At 40.7% G+C, this 25,641-nt stretch overlaps 1 protein-coding gene across 6 annotated transcripts in view; it reads right to left on the bottom strand.

The window, feature by feature from the left end:
- Positions 1 to 25,641, bottom strand: part of GLI3 (GLI family zinc finger 3) — a 205,279-nt gene that overhangs the window by 131,913 nt on the left and 47,725 nt on the right. For 3 of the 6 annotated variants that reach the window (XM_090142200.1, XM_031599386.2, XM_031599387.2), the window contains exon 3: positions 7,965 to 8,207. In XM_090142200.1, the coding sequence (XP_089998326.1) occupies positions 7,965 to 8,207 (243 nt within the window). Of the gene's footprint in view, positions 1 to 7,964; positions 8,208 to 8,936; positions 10,220 to 15,173; positions 15,857 to 25,641 lie in introns of those variants that run through there. The other 3 variants (XM_090142202.1, XM_090142201.1, XM_090142203.1) reach the window with 3 other exon arrangements.

Genomic DNA, 25,641 nt, shown 5'->3' with positions numbered 1-25,641 from the left:
TTGATGCCTTGGCTGTAAGTTATATGACCACAAATGAAAAAAGATAACCAGGAGGTTGATGGCCATGCCTATGACAGGGCTGTTGGATCTCGATGACCTTTGGGGTTCCTTCCAACCCAAGCCACTCTATGATTCTATGATGATTCTATGAACCAGTATAGTTCTGACTGAAAGGGAAAGTGTTCCTGAAATGAGCTCCAAGCTCAGATGTGACCACTGAACATACTCAAGAGCCCCATTTGTAAGTAATTTGAGCACAGTTTTAACAGGAAGCTAAAAAGTAACTGGCTCTTGTGCAAACTACACAAGAGTCAGACTAAGAGGAAGCTAATTGGGTTGGTAGGTGTGAATAATAGAAAGCAGAGGGTATGGCTAAGAAGCCCTCCTAATTATTGAACTCAATCAATAGGAATAAATCTGTACTGCTATATCATTCCTGAAAATTGCTCAAGAGCATTTAAACTGTCTTAAAAGTAAAGGTGTGCTCAGTCCTGGCCTCCAACAGGTTGGTGCTAAGAGACTTCTTGAAGTTGCACCACGTCAACAGGCACCACACTGTCCCTTAAAATCTCCCTGTGGAAAGAGCAGGCCTATGGTGCCCCAATACTCACCACAAGGCAACTCCTGGGACACAGCCACACACTTGGGCTCTTCCCCAAACCCAAAGGCAGCAGCACAGAAGGAGGCACAGAACCTGACCGCACCATTACAAGAATCCCAGGCACGATGACATTAATACAAGGAAAACATAACAGAGGGGCACCCTGCAGATCATAACTATCTCACAGTTTAATTGGTGACACTGATTTCTTCACAAGAACCGGGAGATGGCAGTGGAGATGGGAATAAAAGAGAACTAACTTAAATGTTTATTTTCTACATTTGGACATAGTGATTGAAGTGCTCAGCAACATCACTTATGAGTATTCAGCTGCCTAAACACAAATATATGGTGCCATCTGAGATGCCTACTGAATCTGACACGTTCACATAGAGTTAACCAATATGACACAGGATGTAATAGAGACTGCTGACTTTCCATGCTGGCAGACCAATCAGGATCCTTCCAGACATGAAAATGGCACTTGAAAACTCTCTTTAGGGAACCGAATTCCCTCTAAGGCACTGTCCAGATGAAAAGCACCGATGCAAGTGAACAATCGCACCAGCAGTGTAAGACACTACAGAGTTTCAGAAGTATGTGGCTCATACTCATCAGCTCAGGAAAATCTGCTTCAGTTCCCAATGGAAGTCATGATCACTCAGCCAGCCAGCAGTCTTCATCACAAGGTTCATCACCTTCATCACCTGGCTGAAACATTTCCTGTGCTTTGCTATAAGGACTTGACTTGCTGCAGACATAAAGCTCCTTACCAATAAAGGCAAGGCAATCTGATACCAAAAGCCGCATGAGGTTGAGTTCTGGCTGAAGTTTTTTAAGGTATTAAGCAGTCAAATCCAAAAGGCTACTCCTTCAAACCATATGTCCTTGGCCAAGAAATGCTTGCAGAGGGAAGTACCTCAGAACAAGGTGACTGACGGACAGGAACCTCAGGTATTAAGGATGTTCCGAATCTTGCAAAAGATGATGCTTACCTTCCTTTGACCATGAGTTTTCCACATACCCGACATACTTGGCTAATCCTTAGCGTTACTCACCCTTAACAATAACACAAAGAAGATCACCGCTAACCAAGAAAAAGAGAAAACTCATGATCTTGCCTGTTGCCATGACAGAAATGAGCCCAACAGCTGTGTGTCAGGCCCTGGTTTTTGTTTTTTTCTTCAGACAACTGAGTGATGGCAAACACCACAACTCCCTCACACGAGTAAATCTCTGAAGAGGAAACTACCACTTTTTTCTTCAGCTCAATTTCTGGGCTTCTACAGATGTTTTTTATGTTTTTTTTTTCCTCACTGTTCAGTTGCTGATACATAGAGGGTATCACATAGGGAAATTGGATCAGTCCCAGCCCATTAAAGACCTTGTGACAAGGCTCTTAAAGACAGGAACGCCCACTTATCAAGGGACACAGCAACTTTTAAGAAGCTTTTCATTCTCTCCTGATTTAGGGATAGCTGATCCGCCTTGAGGCTAAAGAGATGGATTATATTATTTCTTGGCTGTTTTTCAGAGTTTCTAGCTATGACCATATAGCTCTGAGCAATGTACTTTGTCTCTTTCCATGAAGACAGTGTACAACAAATACACACTCTAAAACATCTAAAAATGCTTTACATGACAAACAAAATCAAATCTGTGGAAGAAATAAGTATTGCTGCATTTGTTATTAGAAAAAAAACTTTATCTTACAGGCACTTAAATAACCCAGTAAAAGAGACTAAGAGAACCAATCTGCTTTTGAGAAGGCTCCACCATAGTAGAACCCAGCAGGTAAATTCTCTTAGGTTACCATAGAAGACTTTATTATTTTTTTTCCCAAAGACATTTTAAAAATTAAGTCCAACAGAATTAGAGTAAGGGATCACAGAAATACCTTATACTACCCTCTGCCCACACAGAATCACCTTTGTATAGATCATCCTTTGTAGCTTCCAGTCAAAATTGATACTACCCATAACAACAAGGAAAAAATGGCAAATACATATCTTTGAATACTAATCTAAACTTGAAATTAAAGCAAATCAAAAAGCCAAAAAAAAAAAAAAATCATCTTTCAATTTCTCAACTATGCTACATTACAAGGCCTTTCAGAAACTGGCATTTCTGCAGTCTCACGCTGAGGAGAGAGAAAATCAGGTAGAAAAAAGGACGTTTTTATGTGCCGCTTCTAGCTGCAAATCTTACAGTGCAATTGCTACTTCCAAATGACAGGAGCAAGCAGGGCTAGCGCTGCCAGGATTCTAAAGAGCTCCTGCTTCTTCCACAGAAGGACTCTGGAAATACAGGCAGGGAGCAGAATTTCTCAATCATGGCCAGAGAGGTTTGGGAAGCATCTTGTAGAACAGCTCTCCATTTATTTGCAGCTGTTAATCTCAAGAGATCTGCTGCTCCTTCCAAAATTTCAGACTGAAGGTGCCTCTGACCCTACACTTGGTTTTGAGAGCTATAATGTTTTTCTGTTGGAAGCTGCTGAAATACACTATTAAATTTTAGATATTTTTTTTTTTCCAAAAGACATTTTGCAAACATACCGATTTTTTTCTTTAAGCTCAACCTTTCAGCTGCTCAGCTGACATTCACTTTTGAATTAGTGGCTTTTTTCCTACGAGTTTTATGAGATGCTTTAAATTTTGACTTTTTTCCAACTGCCCCTGCTTAACAACACCTACAATCCACTCCATAAATCACTGTCAGAGGACAGTTTTGTTAGTAAAGCGCTTATGTCCCTCCTCTGCAAACTGCAGCAGAAAGGGTTGAAAAAGTAGGACCCAGACTCTTAAAGGTATTTAAGAGACCAAACTCGCTTTGAAATTGAAGAGCACCTAAATGTCTTTAAAGACTTTTGCCCTAAATCTCTGCCAGGATTCCTCACTGACACTCACCTCCTGCTCTGCAGCAGGGCTGGGGGAGAAGCCCTCCATAAGGAGTCAACCCTGGCCCCCACGAACTCATGACGCTGGGAAGCTAGATGTGTGTTCAGCAAAGTGCGTGTCATGAGACTAACCTAAAGGCTCTCAGGTTCTCAAAACACTCCAGGGATAGGATAGAGGAGGTCACAGGCTCTCCCCTCTACAAAGCAATTGGGGACCTCTTCCATGAGCCCATCAGCTGGAGGCTAATTGGACTGATCTCATTATTCAACGTGGTACATATAGCTGGTCATCAGAGTTCAAGCTACACTGCCATAAAAAGTCACTGCTTTGTTACTGCATTTTAAAGCAGTGTTTCCAGTTACCGTTTGCAGAAGCAGAATCTAATTTCCCTTTTTATTCTTCCCCCTTTTCTATGGGGAGATTAAGGAAGGGGAATTCTTGTCAATAGAAATTAAAACAGTAAATGAACAAGTGCACCTAGTGAACTAGGCTGTATTTTCCTTGCTTTGGTCTTTCGGTCATGTTGCAAATTGATTCTGAGATGACGCTGTTAACACTGTGTAATCTAACTGGGGCCTCCGTAAGGGGCCCAATGGGTTCGAGGTACAAGTCCAGACACAGGCAGTGGGAACTGAGGGCAATCAATACAAAAAAAAAGGTGCAGGGCGAGTTCCTGCTTTCAAGCTATGTTCAGCGTCACCTCTGAGATGAAGTATGTACCAGAAAGATTCCTGCCAGGGCCATTTTTGTATATACAGACTTTCAGCTCAGAGCCAACTGAACTGTCACTGCTTTTTACTTAAGATAATTCTTCAGGCTTTACTAATTAGGAACTAACAATTCTTTCAGATGAGCTGTGAAACGCAGGGAAGAATACCAGCAGTATGTTTTAAATCAAAGTGTTTACATCAGGAATGATTCATTTTTTCCATGAGGAATGAATTGTGAGACAGGCAGTCTTAACACTGCCATAAATCTGCGTGGGAATTAAAATTGTGGAGAGAATAACAAAAGGAAGTTGCTATCCCTGCCTCAGCTCCACCTCTGGAGACAGAATTTACATTAACAGGGGGCTCAAGCCATAATCAGTGTTTGAGAAACACTATTCTTTAAATCTATTTAAGAAACACTGCAAAAATCCATGCTGCAGCTCAGTTAATCTCCTCTCCTCTGTAAAGGAAAGGTGTAACATATGAAGGGAAACATCAGCATTTTTGTCATCTCCTGCCTAAGCTTTTGAAAAGAAAAAAGTTTAAAAACGCCTTTTGTGACTAGTGTTTAAGTGCCGCTTGAGAAAATCATGAATGCAAAGAAGTCCAAAGTCTGAGCCTGTTTTAGGTCCGGATGCGTTCTTCTCTCTGGGAAGACAGAGGTCTCTGGACTGAGAACAAGGCCATTCTCTCATTCGTGGTTGCTAAATGGCTGAGGAGCTCTTCGGTGGTGCAAGAGGGCCACTGGCTCTGTGGCATGTTTCTTCCAGCTGTTTGAAAAGCTGGTCCACTTGAAACACAACAATACTCCCTCCCCGCGCTCTGTAGGAGAGCAAACTCCCCCTCAATGAGGTATTTATTCCACGTATATGGTAACTATTATTCCCAACATTTACAGCATCACTTGTTTTAATTAGGAAAGAAATTATAACAACAAAAAATCCTGCAGTGCACATATACAGAGACACACATATTTACATGTAGAAATGCAAGGCATTCAAGTTGTTTCTAGTAACTGCAGCTCCTGGAGCAGACATGCGTTCCACACACAAGTGACTTAAATTCTCTTTTTCTTTTCTTGCCATAAAAATAGACAGATGTCCTCCTTCAAAAAAAAAAATTATTTTCCCTCTTCCTGCGTTACAGGAAGCCTGCCCACACTTTTAAATACAAAGTGGGTAAATATAGAAGCACAAATTAGCCATCTTGAAAAGTCTGTATTTTCCAACCACAGGGAAACTAAGGAATTACTGTGAGCGTTTACATGCCCAACAATGTTGAATTAAAACAGTATTTTCTATCCGTATGCCCAGCAAAACTAGCAAGAAACTAAGGAAGATAACAACAGACTTGCTGGTTCCTCACCTGTTGCTACAGTGGGACTGAGATATCACTACCTTATTCCATCTTGTTCATATGGACCACCATAAATGTCAGCTTAAATACTGTTACCACTTCAATGAAAGCATGTCTTACATATATAAATGATACAATTACTATGAAAATTTCAGTAAGCCTGTCTGATCCCCTAAAAATCTGACTAGACAATTGTCTCTTTAGCTGTCCTTCTGTATCACATCTACAAAAGGTAAATAAAAGCATGATGGCTATTTATACGACATTAATATCCTGAAGTATTTTACAAATCTGTGAGTAAAACTCTGCAATTCACTACAGCAGCAGTGAAGTAGGTCTGCCCATCTGATATTTTCTGGCTTAGACTCCTGCTTTATGATCTTGTTGTTCATTTAAAATTAAATCCACTCTTGTTTCTCTGTTGTTATAGGCTGGGTAAAATTATGCTGTTCAACTCAGCTTCCAGTGCTTCTCTAGCAGCTGACACATCCTAACTGGCTAGAGTTATCGGTCACAATGTAGACACTTTATCTACATTAAATTGTGGGAACTTTAGTCAGAAGAGGTAAATTTAATAAAAGAAAGCAAAATGAAGAAAATGCAAACCAGCCAGGCTCATTCAGACTGGATGGCTCTTTTTCCTCAGTCTGAATCTTTAGCAATATCAGTAACACTTTGATCCAGATTTAAAGACCGAGTTGGCAGCTGGTTAGATGGCCAAAATGGCAATCACTAAATTTAACATAATGTTTGTTTTTTGGTTGGTTGGGGTGGCAGTTGCAGTTTATCTCTCCCCAGCTATACTGTAGGCACACAGAAGCTGTTTGCTTCCCCAACAGGATTTTCTTTTCCCAAGGGAGATTTGGGGTTTGCATTAACAAATACTCAAAATGGTAAGCTACAGTTGGTGTCTCCAACAGCTTGTATTTGTGTGCTGCTCCTTGCCATCAGTACTTTGCTCAGAACATTCACGCTTCTCTGTCAGACAAGTCTGCCACTAGCATGCTGCTGCAAACCTCTCCAGGCAAAACAATGAGAAACTCCCTTCCAGGACTGTGAAGAGCTAGAGAGGAGGAGAGTGTCCATGAACTGACTGTGTACATTTGAGAAAAGCTGAAAAGCTTCACTGTAAACTTTTCCCTAAATGCTATCGTAGAACATAAAGAAAACAAGTATTCATTTTATTCATTTTCTCTTCATCCTTATTAACAATCACACTCCTTTTTTTATTTATTTTATTTTTTTAAGGAGGTTGGTGAGACTTAAGGTTGTGTGAGACATACTTTGATCTGCACCCTGATGAGTGAACATTCCCCTTTGCTGCTAGCCCAACTAATGAAGGGATAAAATTAGCTTTTATCCCTGGCACTTTCTTTAGCAAAAAAACATGCACTAATCAGCTGTCCTCACTAATCAGTTGCCTGGCTAATGACCTTTTGCCTTAAAACACTGAAATTTCTGAATTATGTGGAGGGAAAAAAAGTTAACACAGACTGGCCCCTCTCTGTGGGTCTTAAGCCCATCATCTGGAACTGGAGACTGGAAGGTTAAATGGCAAATGTGTATCCTGACTAGGTGATAAATCTATAATCAAAAGGCACAAGCCTTTACACCTCAAGATGTACTTCATTACTACACAACTAAATGATTTTTCCTTTTTTTTTTTTTTTTTTTAAACTAGAAGCAGATGAAAAAAATTGCTTAACTCCCTCATATTTTGCCTGTGGAGCAAATCCATTCCACATCTGTGTTCAAGTGTCAGTTAATTTCTTACTTTTTTATTAACGTATGAGCAGGAATTCAGAAGTTGAAACCGTTTGCCTTTTTTACCCCATACATCTTAGGGGAACTAGGGAAGAAAATGATAAAACCACCCCATCAGCCCACATGTTCACAAGCAAGCGAATCTCTAAAAACAACAAAACAAAGAACAGTAAAAATAAATTAATTAATGAACAAAACCAGCAGCATTAAACTTTCTAATCCCTCCCCACGTTATTTAAAAAAAAAAAAAAAGATTCACATTATTGGAAAAGATTATTTATTAAAAAAATTTTAAGGCCTGTTTCATTTTCCTCCTCTGCTTTCTTTAATGAGGTTTTTTCTTTGTGTACGACGGGGGTGGAGCAAATGCAGAACTGGATGATTGAGAAGGATTAGCAACAGATGATATATCCTGTGGAAGTTGCTTTGCAGAGGCCTGTGCTAATTCTGAGTTGCCATGCTTCCCAGCTTTTAATTTGAGACAGAAAAAAAAAATCCCATTTATCTCAACTCACACACAGAGAAAGCAATTCTCCCCAAGATGATGCAAGGTGACAAACAGAATGACGTTAAACTTGACAGCCTAAACAGCCTTCCAACTTCCCTCCCCGAAACAAGCTTGTAATAAATACTCACGGTAATGAGGATCCATGTAACCATTTCTGGGGTCCATAGTAAACAATGTCCCACGATAAGGTACAGAAGGTTCAGGAAGGTGCGATATAGATCCATGGATCTCTTTCTTTATTAATGAGGCCCTTTCCTCGCTAGATGTTGAAGGCTCCTCACTGATCTTGCTGAGGCCTTGCCCACCTTGTGGCTGCATTGTGATTGCGTTCCTTCTCTCTCTGTGATAGGTCTGTCCAGGACTTTCATCCTCTGGAAAAAAAATACCAAAGAAGAGAGAGAGAGAACAGAAAGAGAGAGAGAGAGACACACACTTTTAGTCCATTTTTAGCAAATAAAACAAGAAGTTTTCCCTGCCACCAGCAGCGCTAGGGTGCAGGTTGGGGACAGCTGGCATGCAGCTATGAGGGATGCTGTGGGGTGCGGGCTGAGCACGCTAGCCGGCAGCTCTTGGTCAGTAGATCATCGTCACCCATGCACTGATGCATTTACCAGCAAGGCTATCAATCCTGAGAGAACAGACAGAGACTTGCTGTTTTCTTGCCTCTGGGACAAGGAAGTTTTGGCTGCCTGACGAGGAGGAAGAAAACAATTTGTCACAAACAGCAGAAGATGAAGCCTGCTAGCCAGGCCTAAATCAAACCTCGCCACCCACTTCTGCTCTGCAGTGCTGCTCCAGTCCCTCAGAACCTTGCTTATGTGGAAGGTTGGAGCCTTAAAGAAAGGCCATTAGTAGGAAAACAAGGTAGGTGATGCTGAAATAGGTAAAACTGCCCAAGAGACAGCACCAGCAGCACAAGACAGGCAGAGTGGGGACAACTGCTCCAGCAGTGTTGCCACAGGCACACGTGAGGCAACCACTCCCCCCCTTCCCTTTCTCCCATGTCCAAGCACTTGAATTCTTAACAAACAAGAGGAAAAACAAAGGAGAATGAGGAGAGTGGAACCCAAGGACCAGTTTGGAAAAAACCCTGTGCCTACACTGCTTGTGAGCACTTCAGCATAAAGAAGGCAAATGCTTCTGCAGGCCTTTCCCCTGCCATGTCTGTCAGGCCGGGGCTCTTCACCCATTCATCGTCAGTGTCCCTCTCTGAGTCCCGTATGCCTGCCCTGGAGGGGCCAAAAGGCCTTCTGATGATTGCTCTACCAGCCTGCCTTGCCGTACAGCCAGGCATTTAGCCAAGCCTGGGCTCCTCCAAGAGTGGCAATTCCTGCAGATCACATGCAGCCTTCAAAAACCACACCACCGGGCTCTGCTATTGTATTGTTAAAATACAGAGGCGCTTCTCTAAACAAGTGCATAATTGTGTGCTGGATTCTGGCAGATGTCTATGCTCCAGTTACAGCCTTGCTCAATAAAACACCTTGCACACGTGGGCATATACCAATATGTCTTGAAGAAGTACCAATAAACACAGCCAGTTTCAGAAGTTGTTCAAAAGTATATGAGGAGCCCCAGAAGACTAAATATTGGGTGCAGAAAAGGTAACTGCAAAGGAAATGAAAGTACTCTTAGGAAATTAAAGCAGCTCAGGTAAACTTATTCTGCAACTCACAGGCAAAACAAAGTCATTTATGACAGTGTCAAGATTTCAATTCAGTTGTGAGGGGCCAGAATTGCTAAGGTCAGGGCCACATTTTTACTTACAACTTGCCCTGCTGCACTCATTCAAACAGCAAAAGCATCAGCAACCAATTGATCATGACTACTCACACAAGTTCGACACTAGTGTAACTCTGCCTTCAAACAGGCTACACGTGCATTAAATACCCAGAGTTTAATTTGGGCCATTATGCCCCAACTAGCTACACCATTACTTTTAATGCAGAGCTTTCCAGGCATTTCCCTGCCCCCTCTCCTCCAAAACCGTAACAACAAAACCCAACAATGCAATCTACTGAGTGCTTAATTATTTTTCTATCTCCAAGTATTACAGCAAGCAGGGGCTGCTGACTTATCAGCATCTTCCAGGGACTGAATTCTTTAAACAGCCAGCAGTAATTCTCCATACAGAGTGCTTCCATGACTGGGGCTGAGGAGAAAGAGTTAATAGAAACAGACAACAACACTGTAGAGTTTAAACCCTTTGCCCTTTTCTACTTTTTATTAATATGCACAGGCACTGGTCCCTGCTCTAGATTAGCGCGGTTTAAGGTTTCCACTTTTTACACCAAAGCTGTTTTTAGTTAGAGAACTGCAAAAGGGAATCTAAAACTTTAAAACTTCTATGAAGTTTTTTAGAAAACAGCTTGTAGAACTGAAAAAATAAAAAATAAATCACCCCAACTGAAGTTACATTTTCCATCACATTTCTCCCTAGCTGGAATCTTTTATGTTAAATTTCAACCTAGAGTGAACTTTCACTGATGAGATGTAAACTCTTGTGAAAATAGGGGATTATACTCTATTTGAAATCTTGACAGACCCTTAAGCGTAGCAAGCTAACCTGTGCTACCACGGTATGGAAGCCAGTGAGCTTGAAGTGATTTGTGTGGCTGTATAATCGATCTGGGGATCAGAGAGGATTTCAGTTCTTTTACTCTTCCATATAAAGATAATATTTGTTAAAACTGCCATCCTGGAATACAAGAACCCAATGCCTGTCTACAGGCTTCAGTTTTATTCTTTTCTTCTCCAAACATGCATGTGTCATCAATCAAGGCACTGGGGACTGGTATGGAACATTTTTTTTTTAAATTCTGGAATGAAATTCAAAGCCCATTTTCAGTAACTTTGAAACTCAAGGAAAAATGTGTTTTGCTTTAAAAAGCTTTCCTTTTTTTTTTTTTTTTTTAGGAAGGAATAATGGGAAGGAAACAAAAGAAAATCAGTATTTTTTCCTCTGTATCAAGCATCTTTCCCCCATCATTAAATTAATGCTGCTTTGCTGTTAGAAGTCAAACACTTTTGTACACTGCCTACCGTATAAAATTTCATCCAGACTTTTTTTTTTTTTAAAAAAAAAGCAGTAACACACAACAGACTGACATTTTAGCATCTACTACCCACTCCAACCGCAGTTTCTTTTGATAGGGGGCAGATGAGGGGCTTGACAGTACCCGCACTTCACAATACAAATAGCTGGGAGGTTTAGAAGAGCCTCCTGCACACTGAGGGGGAAACTTCTCCTGCAGTCATTCTGCCGAGTCTCTCAACAGCAGTAAAGCCACTTCAGTGAGCCAAAAGGCAAAAGCAGTCTAATCTTGTTCTGTTTCAGCTGAATTACTTGATAAAGTTTGAGAGTGAGCGCAGACAAGCTGTGCCGGGCCAAATTATTGACAGAAACATGCTGTCCACCATGGCAACAAGTGGAGCTCTATAGCAAAAACGTAAGCAAACAGCCCACTGCTCCGGCAGCATCTGCCAAAGTCTTCTTACAGACAAATGCATGGCAACTGTTACTGCTCTTCTCAAGTTTTAAAAGTGGCTTGGTTTAGGGTCAAAAGAAACATCTGATGTGCTAAAACTTGCAGAAATAAATTACAGCCAGGGGGACCAATTCTCCCTCACCTCCACCCATTTACCATCAGTGGTACTCCACCAACTTCAGCACAGTTCACCCCGTCTTCCGCAGGTTTAAGAGAAAGACGTAGGGGAAAAAAGCAAAAGAACAAAAAAGAGTAATCAGGCCTCCAAAGCAATCTGCATAAGACTCTCTTTCTTCATGTATGCCCCATTCTGTCTTAACAAGCTAGGCGCCAGAGACACGTGTTACCAGCACCTAGTCTGGAACAATCGCATTCATTCAGAATTCTCCCATGCACTGCTATTCCGATCAGAAGTGGTTTTTATTGGAAGTGTTTAGCAACTAGGCGCACCTCATTCTAACTAACAAGCATTTTCAGAGAACTCACACAGGACAGTACGCCTGAACAAACACGCTTCTAGTTGTTCAGCTAATTTAAAAGCAAATTAAAAATCAAGGCAAACGGAAATCAAACACAAGAATCCACTGAACTTTCTTCTCCCGTTAACTTTCGTTTGCTTGTTTTATCATAGTTCCACAGACATCAAGACACAAAGTCAAAGCTTCTTCTCTTAAATCTTTTAGAGCCAGCGACTAAAAAGAAGTTGAAATCCATTGATAGAGGATGCTAAAAATCACTCCCACCGCACTTCAGAGATACCCCCGTTCAGACGCGATGCAGCAGTTCAGCTAAATCCATTTATGCATTAAGTTTCCATATTTCTGCCCGCAACTCGTAGGTAACATTATGGTCACACAGGCGAGCTGCCAACACGCTGCACCTGGGTGAGAGAAGAGACAACGTACTTACAACGCAGTCCAAAAGACCCTGGCTTACACGCTCTCCAAGCTCTTCTCTTGCCCAAAATTCTCTGGCTACGGGCTGTGGACATTCCTCCCTCTCTTTTTCTCTCTCCTCATCTCCCTCCCTCTCTCTCAGAGGCAGTGCTTCTCTCATTAGAGGAATTAAAAGTGGTTGGTGCCATGCTAAATTTAACAAGCTCATTAGTATTCTTCCTGTGTGCTTCCTAGTGAACTCTCCCTATTCAAGCAGCTCTCTGTAGCTGAGGGGTCAGGCGGCTAATCATTAAATCAAACTAATGTCACCCTATCACAATCGGCCTAAGAGAAGGAGGGTTTATTATTTCAGTTTATGCTAAATAAACGGTTTTACAAATGGTCTCCAAGCAAGGTCAACAGCAGCTTCAATTACAAGACAAACTTAACAAGAGTTGCTATAAACCAAGTGCTCCATATTGACCTAAGCACAAGCTCTGCTCCGCATATTGCCACTAGCAGGATTGTACAGGAATGCATATTGTAAAATAAAGGAGAGGGTAATCTTTTCTTTGCCAGAATTTGTGACTGCACAGAGACTGCTCATTCACCTCTCCCCAACCAGCTTGCTGCTCAGCTCAATTCACCCCACACAAAGGCTGAAGACCAGACCTCAATGGACAGAGTGAAACATGTTCAAAACTAGGCTCTCTATTGTGACTGAATTTCTTAACATCTTTTCAAAAAGCGGAGAATGCCTTGAGGCTAAAGGAAGAAACAGGCTAATGGTGAATTGGGAATACTGAGCAAATTTCAGAGCCCTTTCCTCCTAGCTTTTGAGGTTGAAAGCAAGCTCTTTCCTTTCAAGTTTCAAAGTCCTTTTTCCTCCCGCAGTGTCACAGAAGGATTTGAAAAGAAGGTAATTGTGCTCACAGTCCCCCTGATCAGAGCTTACGTCCTATTTCTGGTATTTCGGAATACTTCTTGCAATAATGGTGCATATAGCTCAATCCCTTAACCGTCCTGCACTCTGCAATTGCTCATTAAATGAACAATTGCTGGTATAAAATGCCTTTTATGTTCAAGGTCTGGATATAAGATAAGCATTCTAGTACTCTAAATTTGGTTTACTAAGGAAACTCTCCATCATTAAATTACAAAACTGAAGTCAGAATATCACTCTTTCCCAGAAAAGCAGCATTTTAGCTTGTTGTGAACCAGAATGAGGGGGAGGAAGGATGTAAAAAAAAAAAATGATTGACTACTTAGATTCTTAATAGAATAGGTATCTAATAAGAAAGCAATTTCCCTCACTTTTAAGGTCTATGTTTTTGCAACCTGGCATTTTTTTCCTTGTAACAGAGTAACTGCCAGGCTCATCAAGACACGGGTATCTGATGCTTCTTGCATACATCTATTGATCACTACTCTCTGGTCATTTTAACAGCAAAGCAGGAAAAAATGCATCAGTAGGACTGTGCCTGTCTTTAAAAACAGTGAGTTATAACCAAAGTCTTGTTTTGGGTGGGTACAGTAGCTTAAGTTGAGCACTCCTGGTCCCAAGTTTGTCGCTTTCCTGCATTTGGAACAGCTGCGCATGAAGTACACACACCCTGGAAAGGCTTCCACAGATATAAAGCACAATGCTTGTAGTCAGTTTTAAAAATAAGAGTCCAACCATTTGAGAGGCTACAAAATGTGTTAGATAACAAGTACGCTACTTAATTTCTTTGCAATGCTTATGCATACCTTAAACAAGACTTTTGTGCTTATAAATAGCATACATTATCTGAGCTCACCACTCAAAATGTATAGATTTATATTCCCATTCGTAATGGATTTTCAGCTTAGTTATTTTCACATTACCATATGTATAGTATTTTCCAGAAACTGACTGCTGACCTTTGAAATAGAAATATACAGCTCTTTTCCCTGATTTTTAGTTTGTTTCAAGAAACCTGTTATACTCTTTTTTTTTTTTTTTTCTTTTGGTCATCTTTAACTTTCATTGGAAGAAAAAGGATTTATCAGCAAGACAAAGCAGAACTACCTATCGACTCAATGCTGAAAATACTGCCAGAATACTCCATCCCGTTATTTTATACAAACGATATGTATATTCACTCTAGGTCTAGATACAGTACAATTTAATTCACTCCTTTTCTGAAAGTATGGAGGAAGCCAGAACACAACGCATCGATACAGTTCTTATGACTTTTGAAAGAGAACTGGATCCTGCGCTCCTTTGGGTCAGCAGCAGAGCTTCCACTGACCTGAAAAAGACAAGATGTGGGCTTGTGTAGAACTCAGGCTGCTTCACCACCACCTCAGCGATGCCTTACTACCAGCTGAACCATGACTCGCAGTCTTTTCTGCTGTGCACGCAACTCCCAAGACTGCTGGAGAACTGCTAAAGGCATGAAACAGCTTACAATACAGGTAAATTTTTTCAGGCATCTGGATTGGAGAGATGTCTGTTAGCTTGGATATATCTTTAGCCCAATTCCTTGATAGTCCAGGCAAATTTAAACTGCCTGTTGACCTCCAAGTCCTCTCCAATAAAGTCAAGTGGTTAAAGTTAAGCAGATAAATATGCAACTATATAAAATAAAACCTTCCTTCATTTTACACAAGCAAATACTTACTGGGTTTAACTGGGAGTCTATTTCTATAACCCCAGCATCAGACCTACAGGCAGATGCCAAAACCTTCTTTAAGCTGAAAAATCCTACTTCAGGAACAGCCAGTTACCAATATACAAAGGCAGAGTGCTCTGCAGATACCTCTTTGCCAGCCCCATGACTCTCACTCTCAAAATGCAAACAAGGACACAAGGCAGGGCTCAACTGCCTTGCCCCAGTCCTGTATCATGCTGACCGAGGCAATATTTTGTTCTGCAAAGTATTCTGCAGAACATGAAGGGAAAAAAAGAAGAAAAAAAAAAGGAGGAACTGGTGTGAGCAAAGTTACTGACCTGATACTCGAGCCATCCCACTGACTTCAATGACCCTGGATCAAGAAATGCAGTTGTTTGCTGTAAACCAGATTCCTGCAGTATCCTGGCAATATATGCCCTGAGCTGCTCAGGTGAATAGCCAGGCTGTTGGGACGAGAAGCTGAACCTCCAAAACACAGAGTCCCAGCCTCAAGCCTCTGGGTTGCAAGCTTCAGTGGAGCTACTGGAGGCACCAGTCCTCAGCAGCCTGCAGGGTGATGCTCCAAAGAAATGAGAGCCTCATTTCTGGAAAAAAAAAAACTGTCTCCTAGTCTATTTCCACATGGGCTTTAAAATAACAAACAATTTAAATCAAAGCAGCTGAAAGCCATTTTCTCCCTCCCCAAGTTCAGTGCTACGTGTTTCTCCCATTACAGACAGTGGATTATTGCAGTGATACTTAACACCACTCACAAGCACAGCCCCCAGTGCTCTGGTTTAGGTGTGAGTGACGACATTGGCTGCTGTGGAAGAAACACTAAACCTCATACCCAGGTATTGAGCAGGTGGTGAAGCTTACCTTCATGATGTCTACAAGGCCAAATCCTGCTTGCTTTACTCGCATCGTAATCCTACAGATTCAGAAAAACTTCTCATGCAAGTAGAGCAAGAGGGATCCACATCCAGCATCGGAACTGCCCTATCTGGTGGGGGGTATGAGTGGTCTGCGAGCAAAAAACACCCCAGAGATGTTTATTAACACAGGTAAAAATGGTATCATTAGGTTGATGAGGAAGGGACTCCTAGCAGTAGTGCTCTCTGCAGTTTCAGTAGACAAGAAAAAAGAAAGCCTTAATGAAGAAGACATTTGAAGGTAGAATTAATTGGCAAAACTAACAAGTGGCTGTACCGTTTCTCCTTTTAAATCTGCAGGACCAGAAGGTACACAGAAGCATTTCCCCTTCTTGGTAGAATAGATTCTGATTTTGCTACTTAAAAACTTGAGAAATTCACATGAGAGAAAAAAGGACCCCTTGCAAAAACAACTTGACTTTTTCATTTCCCTTTCTATAACATGTTCCACTGTATAAAATTTGCCTGCAAGTTACTGTGTGACAGCCCCAAATTAAACTGTTCACTCCAATTCTGCTGATCATGGCTAAAATCAAGCTTAACACTTCCAGAATATCTCTGGGATTATCACTTCTCTCCAACATCCAGGCTCTTCAAAGAACCAGGAGTCTCAAATATAGCAGAAAAACGACTGCTGACATCAGGATCTGACTATTGGCAACCATTTCTCATCAGGGAAAAGCTCCTCAGCCTCTTGCAAGACACTCCAAAGAATCCTGATTTGAAAGCATTATGAAGTTTCTTCCATTAGCCAGTTATTAGATTGTTAGTCACTGCTTACTTTGAGCAGCTAATTAGTTACATCAAAGGCGCTACAATAAATTCCCAGAAGGGTTTTAGGGGGAAAAATGTATTTCTCAACCATCTAATAGCGCGTTTATGCCTATCTGAGGGTAACTGGCTCATTTCACTCGTAGACACTGAGGGACAAATTCTGTGGCGCTGTCACTTTCTACCAAGCCAGCAGCAACACCAGGCCTCAAAGCTCTTTTACAAGGGCATTTGTAGCCTGATGAAAACTACATGAGCCATGCTTAGAAGCCACAAAAAGAAGGAAAAAAAGAAAGCAGAAAGAGGGACAGAAGAGTTATAACCTCTTAGGTGCATCATCCCCAACTTTAACACCCACAGACCACGTACCTTGGCCTCCACAGAATAAGAAAAGTTACTGCCATTAATGTTTTGTATACAAATAAAGCTGGCGTTAATTTCCTCTTTTTTTTTTCTCCAGTGGGTTCAAACTGCTAAATGCAGTCATTAGCCAGTCACTAAGCAGTAACAATGCAAAGCCACGCTACCCATCAGTTTAAATGCCAGATATCACCTACTTCATTACAAAATTTATTTACTGTTGTGTCCTTTTACACAGTTACAGTAAGAGTCAGTGTTTCTATAACATCTCTGTACTTCTGGACTCTGAAGCATATCAGCTGTTCAAAAATATGTTATGGGTTACTCTGCCCTGACTTACAGTTGTTGCAAACTCAGCTGAGAACAGTGATCTCACCAAGGTCTCAGAGCAAGACCTGAATGATGTCACGTATTTTGTGTGCAGAAGTACACTCATGCATACTCATACATGCAGACGTATATACACATTTACATGCGTACATATGCACAAATCCAGCTGTACCACATGTTCCCATAAAATCTAGCTAATTTCAAATGAGATTCCAGATGATACATGGATGTTAGCACACAAGCATACAGACAGGGACATTGGACACCTGGACACAGAAATGAGCTTTTCACATCTCTCATCACAAGTTTAAATAACTCAGGAGGAGAAGAATGCTACACAAGAAATGCTGAGGATGTTCTAAAGTGAAGAAAAAAAAAAGCCTCCTCAGAAAGGTCTCAGGTCCTATTAAACCAAAGGATTTGATTCTATGACTCTAGTGATGCTTAGAATGTTCTTCTAGACATTAGTCCTTTAATTAAAAACTGCAGAGCTATTGCATCACAGAAATTGTCCTACACTCCTTTTATCAATAGTCTCCCTTACAAGCCTCCCTTAAGAGCTATTCTGAAAAAGCCAAAACCTGAAACCATGTCTTTATCTATCAGAAAGATGCATTACGTATGAAAGTTCAGAGTACAGTGGATGTACCTCCCTCCTTTCCAAACAGAAACCCCTCCTTAAATCTGTGCTGAATCCCAAAGGCCAAGCTCTTTCCCTTCATACCATTCTTTCAGTTTTCTCCACTGCAGAGGATGTACAAGTTCTGGCAGAGTTACATGCTGCCATGCTACCTCATGGAGTTAAGGTCTTCAAATTCTAGTCACCAAAAAAACAAGTACCAGCTGCAAAACCAGCTGCAAAAAAATGCCAGACAGGCTCCTGAGCACTGGTGCATACTGAGTGGGCAAAACATGGTAGAGATCATTTTATGGGCAGAAAATGAGTTGATTGTTAATGTCTCCTGATGAGTTCCAGGGATGAGCAAAACTACTTCTGCGATTTCACTTTTGTAACTAGTTCCTTTGTCTTTTTATCCCTAACGTCCTATAATAGATTTTAAAAGGCCTTGGAATATTTCTGCAAGCTTTTAGCAGTATAATTACATTCAACTATTTGAATACTTATATCTATCTTCAACAATATTATATATTTCCATGCATCATCATGCAATGGACACCTGAAATCAGAAAGAGAGCTAAAATAGATTAGTTCTCGTATATTCAGAAAAAGTTTCAGAACAATTTGAATGAAGTGTCACTCTCTTTTCCTACCATACCAGCTATGGCAGGTTAAAAGTAATTCTTCACCTGTAAATTGTGTTTTAGTATCCTCATGCATACTCGATCTGGCAAAAGGGGACATCAGTACTTCGTTATATTATGGTTGGCCACCTAGATTTTCAGGCAACACTCACTCCTACAAAAACACTGTTCCATCCTCTCCCAGAAATTAAATAAACACAATTTTAAGGCAGAAAGGTGGGAGAAGAAAGGAACCACTTGAAAACTTAATTTACTTAGAGTATTTAAAGATAAGCAAAAAAAAAACTTCATTGTTCCCTGCCTAGGAGTATCATCACTTCTATGAGTAGAGAATAATTCTGATCATTAAAGTTGTCCAAGAACAAAAGAGAATTACCTAATTTTATTGAAAAGAACCTATTTAAAAAAAAAAAAAAAAAAGTAGGATTAAGGATTTTAATTATTACATTATTTCTGAATGGGCCAGAGACGTTTTCCCATCATGGCTGATCCAACACCAGCAACCATGAGGGACCAGACCTGGAAGTTCTTGCACAAGTAAAACTTTTGTGGGAGAATTCACATTCAACTCTGGATTTGAAGATCCCTCTGTTCTTCAAACCTTTCCCTGATCTTCCATAAGCCACTTAATTTCTCACAACTTTGTCTTCTTCACTCACCAAACTGATACAATACTGATGACCAAGACTTCGTAAGAGAAAAAATAATTTCTACTTAGCAAATAATCACAATATGGAAACAGTAAAGGTCTGTTTGATGTATCTACAAAAAGATCCAGGAAGAGCTGAAGGTGGAATATGCTGAAGAGTCAGCCCAAAGCTGCTCCACAAATCACCCTATCATGCTCCAATTCTGCAAAACACAGTGTGCCTCCCACTTCTGTGATGTAAAGTGGTGGTCTGCTATTAGTGCAATTTGTCCACAAGTACAGAACTGCTCCTCTACAGAGAAGGAAAATAACTATGAAAAAATAACTATTTTTTTCTATAACTAGGAAAAAAATACAAAATCAGAAGAAAAATTAAAAAATCAACCTTTCAAGTGTTCTTGCTTTGACTTCATAATACTTACACTATCCAACTCTCCTGCATCATTATCAGAGAAATCTCATCTGAGACACACTGTTTCTGTCCCTTCACATCTAAACTACCTTGAGTTCTTAATGATGGCTTAATCTTCCTGAAAAAAAAAGAGTAATAGCAATGGACTCAATCTACCAGTGTCCTCCAGACTGCTGAATACTTGAAGAAACGTTTTTTTCTTCTCCAGTGCAAGACAGAAGGCCCATCTTGCCACCACCACCAATAATTCCACCTTCCTCTATAGAGCAACAATCATCTTTTGAAGCCATAAAGCAGATATCTGTAAAGATAACCTATAACCTAACCACTCTACATTACTTGAATATAGTCATGACATATCAGCTGTGTCACTGCCATTTGTTTTAAGGCAGAAAAGCTTGCAGAGCATATCCTATAAAATGCAATTAGTCTTATTAAATGTACCAGTTGTATCATCAAAACAGGTTAGCTGCAAACAAGAAATTCCCATTAGAAAATGCTATTTTTTCATGGCAAGAAGATTGACAGACTACAGCTTTTTCACAGCAGAATACATATTAGGCTTGCTTGTTGCAACTGAAAATTAAAAAACCTTTTTGAGAGCCATAAGGTTACCACTGCCAGCTGCAATGAACTGCATACTTCACTCTTTCCGGTCTTATCTTCAAAAATCATGGAAAAAAAGATGTAAACTTGGACATTAAAGAGTGTTAACATCAAAGTGCATGCACTACTCTTGATATTAACCAAAGCCTGAAACCAACAACCTAACAGGCACAAATCAGTGGTGCCTATGTAATTTTAGAAACTGCTGAACTGAGGCCTGCATTTGCTCTCGGGCTTTTCAAAGCTCAGTATCACTGTATATTTTTACAACCAACTGCAGATCAAGCAAGCAGCAGGAATGCAATTCACCTCTCCGAGGACATAAAGCCTGCCATTTGTTTCGTTTTATCTAATGTATTATAAAATTTTTAAGTCTTCATTCATAGTAATTTCCTCTCACTGGGACAAACAATTGTTTTTAACACATCACTGTGACTTTGTCATGGTTTTACGATTTTTATTATTGGTATTCCACATCGTAACATCATGTAGTGCACTGGGAGTTAAAGGAGTTTGGTGGATTGTCGATAGTGCTGGGTATACCTGGTTCCCAGAAGAGAAGAACTACATATCCCAGAGGACTGTTTACTGTTTCATTTCCATTCAGTGGGAAAGATAAGACTGTTCGCAGGCACGAGATGCCCCATTTTCCTTTTCTGCTCGTCTTTGCATGTGTGCTGCCCAGCCATCTGGCCTTCAGCATTAGAGTAAGGCCTTCGGTTTTTGGGCATCCTCTCTCTCATTTTATTTGAATTATTACCCTCAATTCCAATTATATTGTATTATATTGTGTTATCTTGCATTCCGATATCTTACTTAGTAAATTCACTTTCCTCCTCAGATCGCTGCCACCCGCCGCATTTCCTTTAGGCCCATTTTCCCTTTTCCCCCTTCCTGATGCATGGGTTCATGGATCCCCCTGCCCCATTAATCAAGGAACCTGGCCAAACCAGACTATAAAACAGCGACAGATCTACCAAAAAAAATTAACATCTACCATCTCAGATATTTTTCAATCTTTATTGAGCGTTGTCCCATCACAAACCCACCAATGACACGTTCTGTGGTTCACCAGCACAAGTACATTAGGAAAAATAAGAGTCCTGTGAGCAACCCCAGGAACCTTTCACTTTCAGCCTCGATCACGGAGAGGACTTCCTGAGGTTAGTGAAGCTTATGAGCCAACAGGGCCTACTTTTAAGTCACCATGAGACAGTTTATGATTCTGAATTAAAAGATGAAACTTGCAATTATACTGGGAAGTTCTAGAAGATCAAGTTTTGAAAGACAGTCTCCGAGACAGAGCTTACTGAAGCCTCAAATTAAGTGGAAAAAAAAAGAATATACAAGTGCCTAAAGAAATTACAAAGTAGATATCAACAACATATATTTCATCCTCTTGTGTCTGACTCAGTATTCCCAACAGATCTTCACATTCCCTCATAGAAAATGTTTCCCATTTCAACCAGAGACTGAATAATAGAATCACAGAATAGACTAGGTTGGAAGGGACCTCAAAGATCATCTAGTTACAACTTTCTGGCCATGGGTAGAGTTGCCACTCACAAGGCTCCATCCAACCTGGCCTTGAAAACCTTGAAGGATGGGGCACTGACAACTTGCCTGGGCAGCCTGTTCCAGTGCCTCACCATCCTCTGAGTGAAGAATTTCTTTCTAACATCTAACTTAAACTTCCCCTCTTTCAGTTTAGATCTATTTCCTCTTGTTCTATCACTATCTACCTGAATAAAAAAGTCAGTCCCCCTCCTGCTTGTAAGCTCCATTCAAGATTGCAGTTAGGTGTCCCCAGAGCCTTCTCTTCTCCAAGCTGAACAATCACAACTCCCTCAACCTTTCCTCACAGGAGAGGTGCTTCAGCCCTCTGATCTCATCTACAGCCCTTCTCCAGACCTGCCCTAACAGCTCTGCATCCTTCTTGTGCTGAGGACCCAGGCCTGGACACAGTACTCCAAGACTTCAGACAAGGAGCTTGTCTTGGGTTTTTGTCAATATTCACATATTCCCCCTTGCTCTCCAAGACAGTTCCAGCATCATCTTCACAGCTCTGATTCAGATTTGTCTGGGCCTGAATTTCAAGGCATTACCTTACAACAGCCTTGCTAACATGCTCCAGCTAACACAACTCCAGCAGCCAAGGATAAAAACGCAGATGGATGTTTGGACAGTAACTTGTTTTTTTCTTTTTTCCATGCAGTAACTTACATGTTTCCTTCATGCTTAAATACACTCCTGTCTACAATGTCGACGCAAAACTATCAGAAAATGTTACCACATAAAATTGTCAAACAACTTCAGCAGTGACAACATATTAGGGCTTCAGCCAGGGCAGCTTACACTCTACAACCAACAAGCATAAACGTCAGGGTAAACAGAAAAAACAAAACAAAGCCCAGAGAAACATCTGGGTCTGGATTCTTAGCACTTTGGTACTTACTTGGTACTATATAAACATTCTGCATTAATAGGGAAAACCCCAGGACATACGCTATGATGCAGGAGTGAAACACTGAGTAACACAGCTGCATTCACAGGGACAATTCTCCTCCCACACCAATTACCGTAATCTCCTGAGGAAATGCCAGTGAGGCAGCAGCTTCTGTACCGGGTAATAGAAGAAAAAAAATGCAAACAGGTGGTGGAGATGCTCTGTTATCAGCCCCTCCAGCACAACGGCTGCAGAGCAGTATATCTTTATCATGCAAGAAAGTATTCTAGGAGAAATGTTAAACTTCTGTATCAGAAATTGAGTTTATAAGCAAAAGTGCCTTACCCTAAACTCCTCCAGAAGACAAAACCACTATTCATTTCAATGGAAGTTACAAGCAGGAAACAACGGCAGGAGTGGACCCAAAGGAAGCTGGGAACAAATCACACCTTTAACCAATAAAATGCCCATGCCCAGCAAGTTGTCTCATTACTGAGGTCAGTAATTAAAATTTTAATGGAATGTGAGCAGGTTTCTAAATCACTATGCAGCGCACACAGAATGTCACCAATATGGCCAATCAGTGGGATACCAGCACTGTGAGGGACACTGAACATCAGCTAGCACCTCTGCCTCAGTCCGAAAACCACTCACATGAGGAGGGCTATTCAGGAAGGTCCATCACATGACTGCAACTATCTACATTTGGAGCAGTAAGCCCTAAATTTTTTCTCCCTTCTCCCAAGTTGGAATGATTTACTTGTAGTGACTTGAAAGTAGGCATTCGTTTTTGCTTCAAATGTATGTAAAGCAGAACTCTGAAAGAGCTTCCAGCAAGCATTGCACACAAAAACACGCACAGCTATTAGAACGCAAATAACATAGCAGGAAGGAGCCTAACTTGCATCAAGCCCACAAGACATGGCCATAATAAAGTGGACTGTGGACCACCACTATATTAAGATGCACAAAAATGTTATATTCAGTGCACTGGGTATGCATGTGTTCAATGAGCAGCTTGTCACTGCTTGGTTCTCTTAAAGTTCAGTGTGTGGCCCTATTGCTTCATTTATGGCACTACACTGCAATCCAACTCTCCAGACAGAATTGTTCACTTCCTCTTTGGCTTCCTCTAGCGCTCATCACAACAATATCTGCATGCTTCATGAATACTAACAAACTGTGTTTTACAATAACTCTGTGAGGTAGAGAGATGGTATCATCACTACCTACACAAACTACTCACTTAGAGTCCCTAATTATAGTTATTTAGTACAAGAGTGTGAGAATCCAAGTTTTTTGAGTATTTATCATCATATCTATTCTATACAGGTTATATTTTGGGGAGTTACCCCATGAATGAATTTCTTAGCACATACGAATGCTCACCTTTCTGAAAATGAGCTGCAAGGCACATACTAAGAAATGCACTAACAATTGGTAGTATTGATTTGCCCCTAGTAACCAGAGCTCTACGTGTGCTGTAAACAAAACCATCACATTTCCTGCAAATTTGCACTTTCCTGGCTAATGCATTTTAAAAGCAGACAGTTGTGAATGAAGATTTCCTCTTTTCTGAGGCATTTATAACATGTCTCCCTCCTCCTGAGCAAGTATGTTGTTATCTAAAAGAAGGTGAATTCAATATGAAACATCTCCTTATGGCGGCACAGACTTTGTCTTAGTTATAAATTGTCATTATTAAAAAAAAAAAAAAAAAAAAACAGGGATTTTTATAACTGAGACCTCAGTTTTGCTGCAAATGCAGCAAAAGTTGGGTGACAGGTTCTTACAGGAAGCACAGCAAGGAAAGAGCAAAATACTATACTGACATGATCTCTTTCTTCAGGCCTTCACAATAAGAGGTCGTAAGTATGTATGATTACATAATAACATAATTAAATATCACTATAATGCACTGGCATGGCCAGAATTCCATGCCAACATTCTTGATTTTGTGTTTAATGTGATGCCTCGCAAATGGCTTCATATAGTTAGTATAAACAAGCAATAAAATAAAGTTGAATAGAGTAGCAGTTAAGAAATGAGTGCTTTCAATTCAACCCATTAATCCCTCTAAAAAGAGCAAACAAAAATACTCAGCAACAGTTTTAAGTTATCTCCTAGGAGCTAGAGGGCAGAAGATGGATACCAAGGATTCACAGGCATTTGCTGATAACAGCAAATTTTGCATGTTGAGTCCCACCCTAGGCTTTCATAAAAATTGTTCTAGTGAGAACAACCTTTCTGTTTCTTCCACTAAAGTGTGGAAGACTTCTTAAAGACTTTTTTCCTTTTAAAATGCTGCACTTTTCCCACCATTATCTCCTCACTTCAGTGCTATTTGCTACATCCACATTCCTTTCCAGAAACTGCTCATCTCAGTCATTCTTTATGGCCTGTACAAGTTAGTCTCAGCTCTTCATCAAGTTCCTTGTGGGGTGACTTCTTGTTCAGCTGTTTCCAACTTCTCTCTCAATGTCTCTTTCTTCATCTACAGGTACGCACACCAGCCAGGCTGTCTTGTCCCTGATGATTCCCCATCTCTCCCTCCAGGGCCCTCATCCAATCTCTATCACAGGAATACAGAGAGAGATAGGATATTCAGAACAATAGTGATCCTGGCTACCTGTTTCCAGTGGGCTCTTTGGTTTCCCCCCATTTTTTGTTTGACATGGTTAACATTGCAGCAAAAGCTTGACATCTTTTGAGAATTCCCCTCTGTCTCCTGCTACTTCCAACAAAGATCAGGGCACATTAGTTGACTGAAACCTCTAGAATCTCCAGTCTTGTGATTACCTAGACAAGGAAAAGCATATGCATGCTATCTTGCTGAGAACACTTCTTTTTTTCCTAATCCTGGATGAGTAAAGATTGATGAACTGTACAATACAGTTAATTGTCACTGTTCCTAGATGAGTTATTAAAGCTGTGGAATAATTAAATCACATCCCATCTATCTTCTTACATTGTCTGGATAATTACCATGTTAAAGAAACACAGGTAGAAGTGAGAAGCAGGAGAAAAACTTCAGAAT

The sequence above is a fragment of the Phasianus colchicus genome, chromosome 6 (genome assembly GCF_987193195.1).
Source record: "Phasianus colchicus chromosome 6, bPhaCol1.hap1.1, whole genome shotgun sequence".
NCBI lineage: Eukaryota > Metazoa > Chordata > Aves > Galliformes > Phasianidae > Phasianus > Phasianus colchicus.
This window is presented reverse-complemented; position numbering and strand designations above follow the sequence as displayed.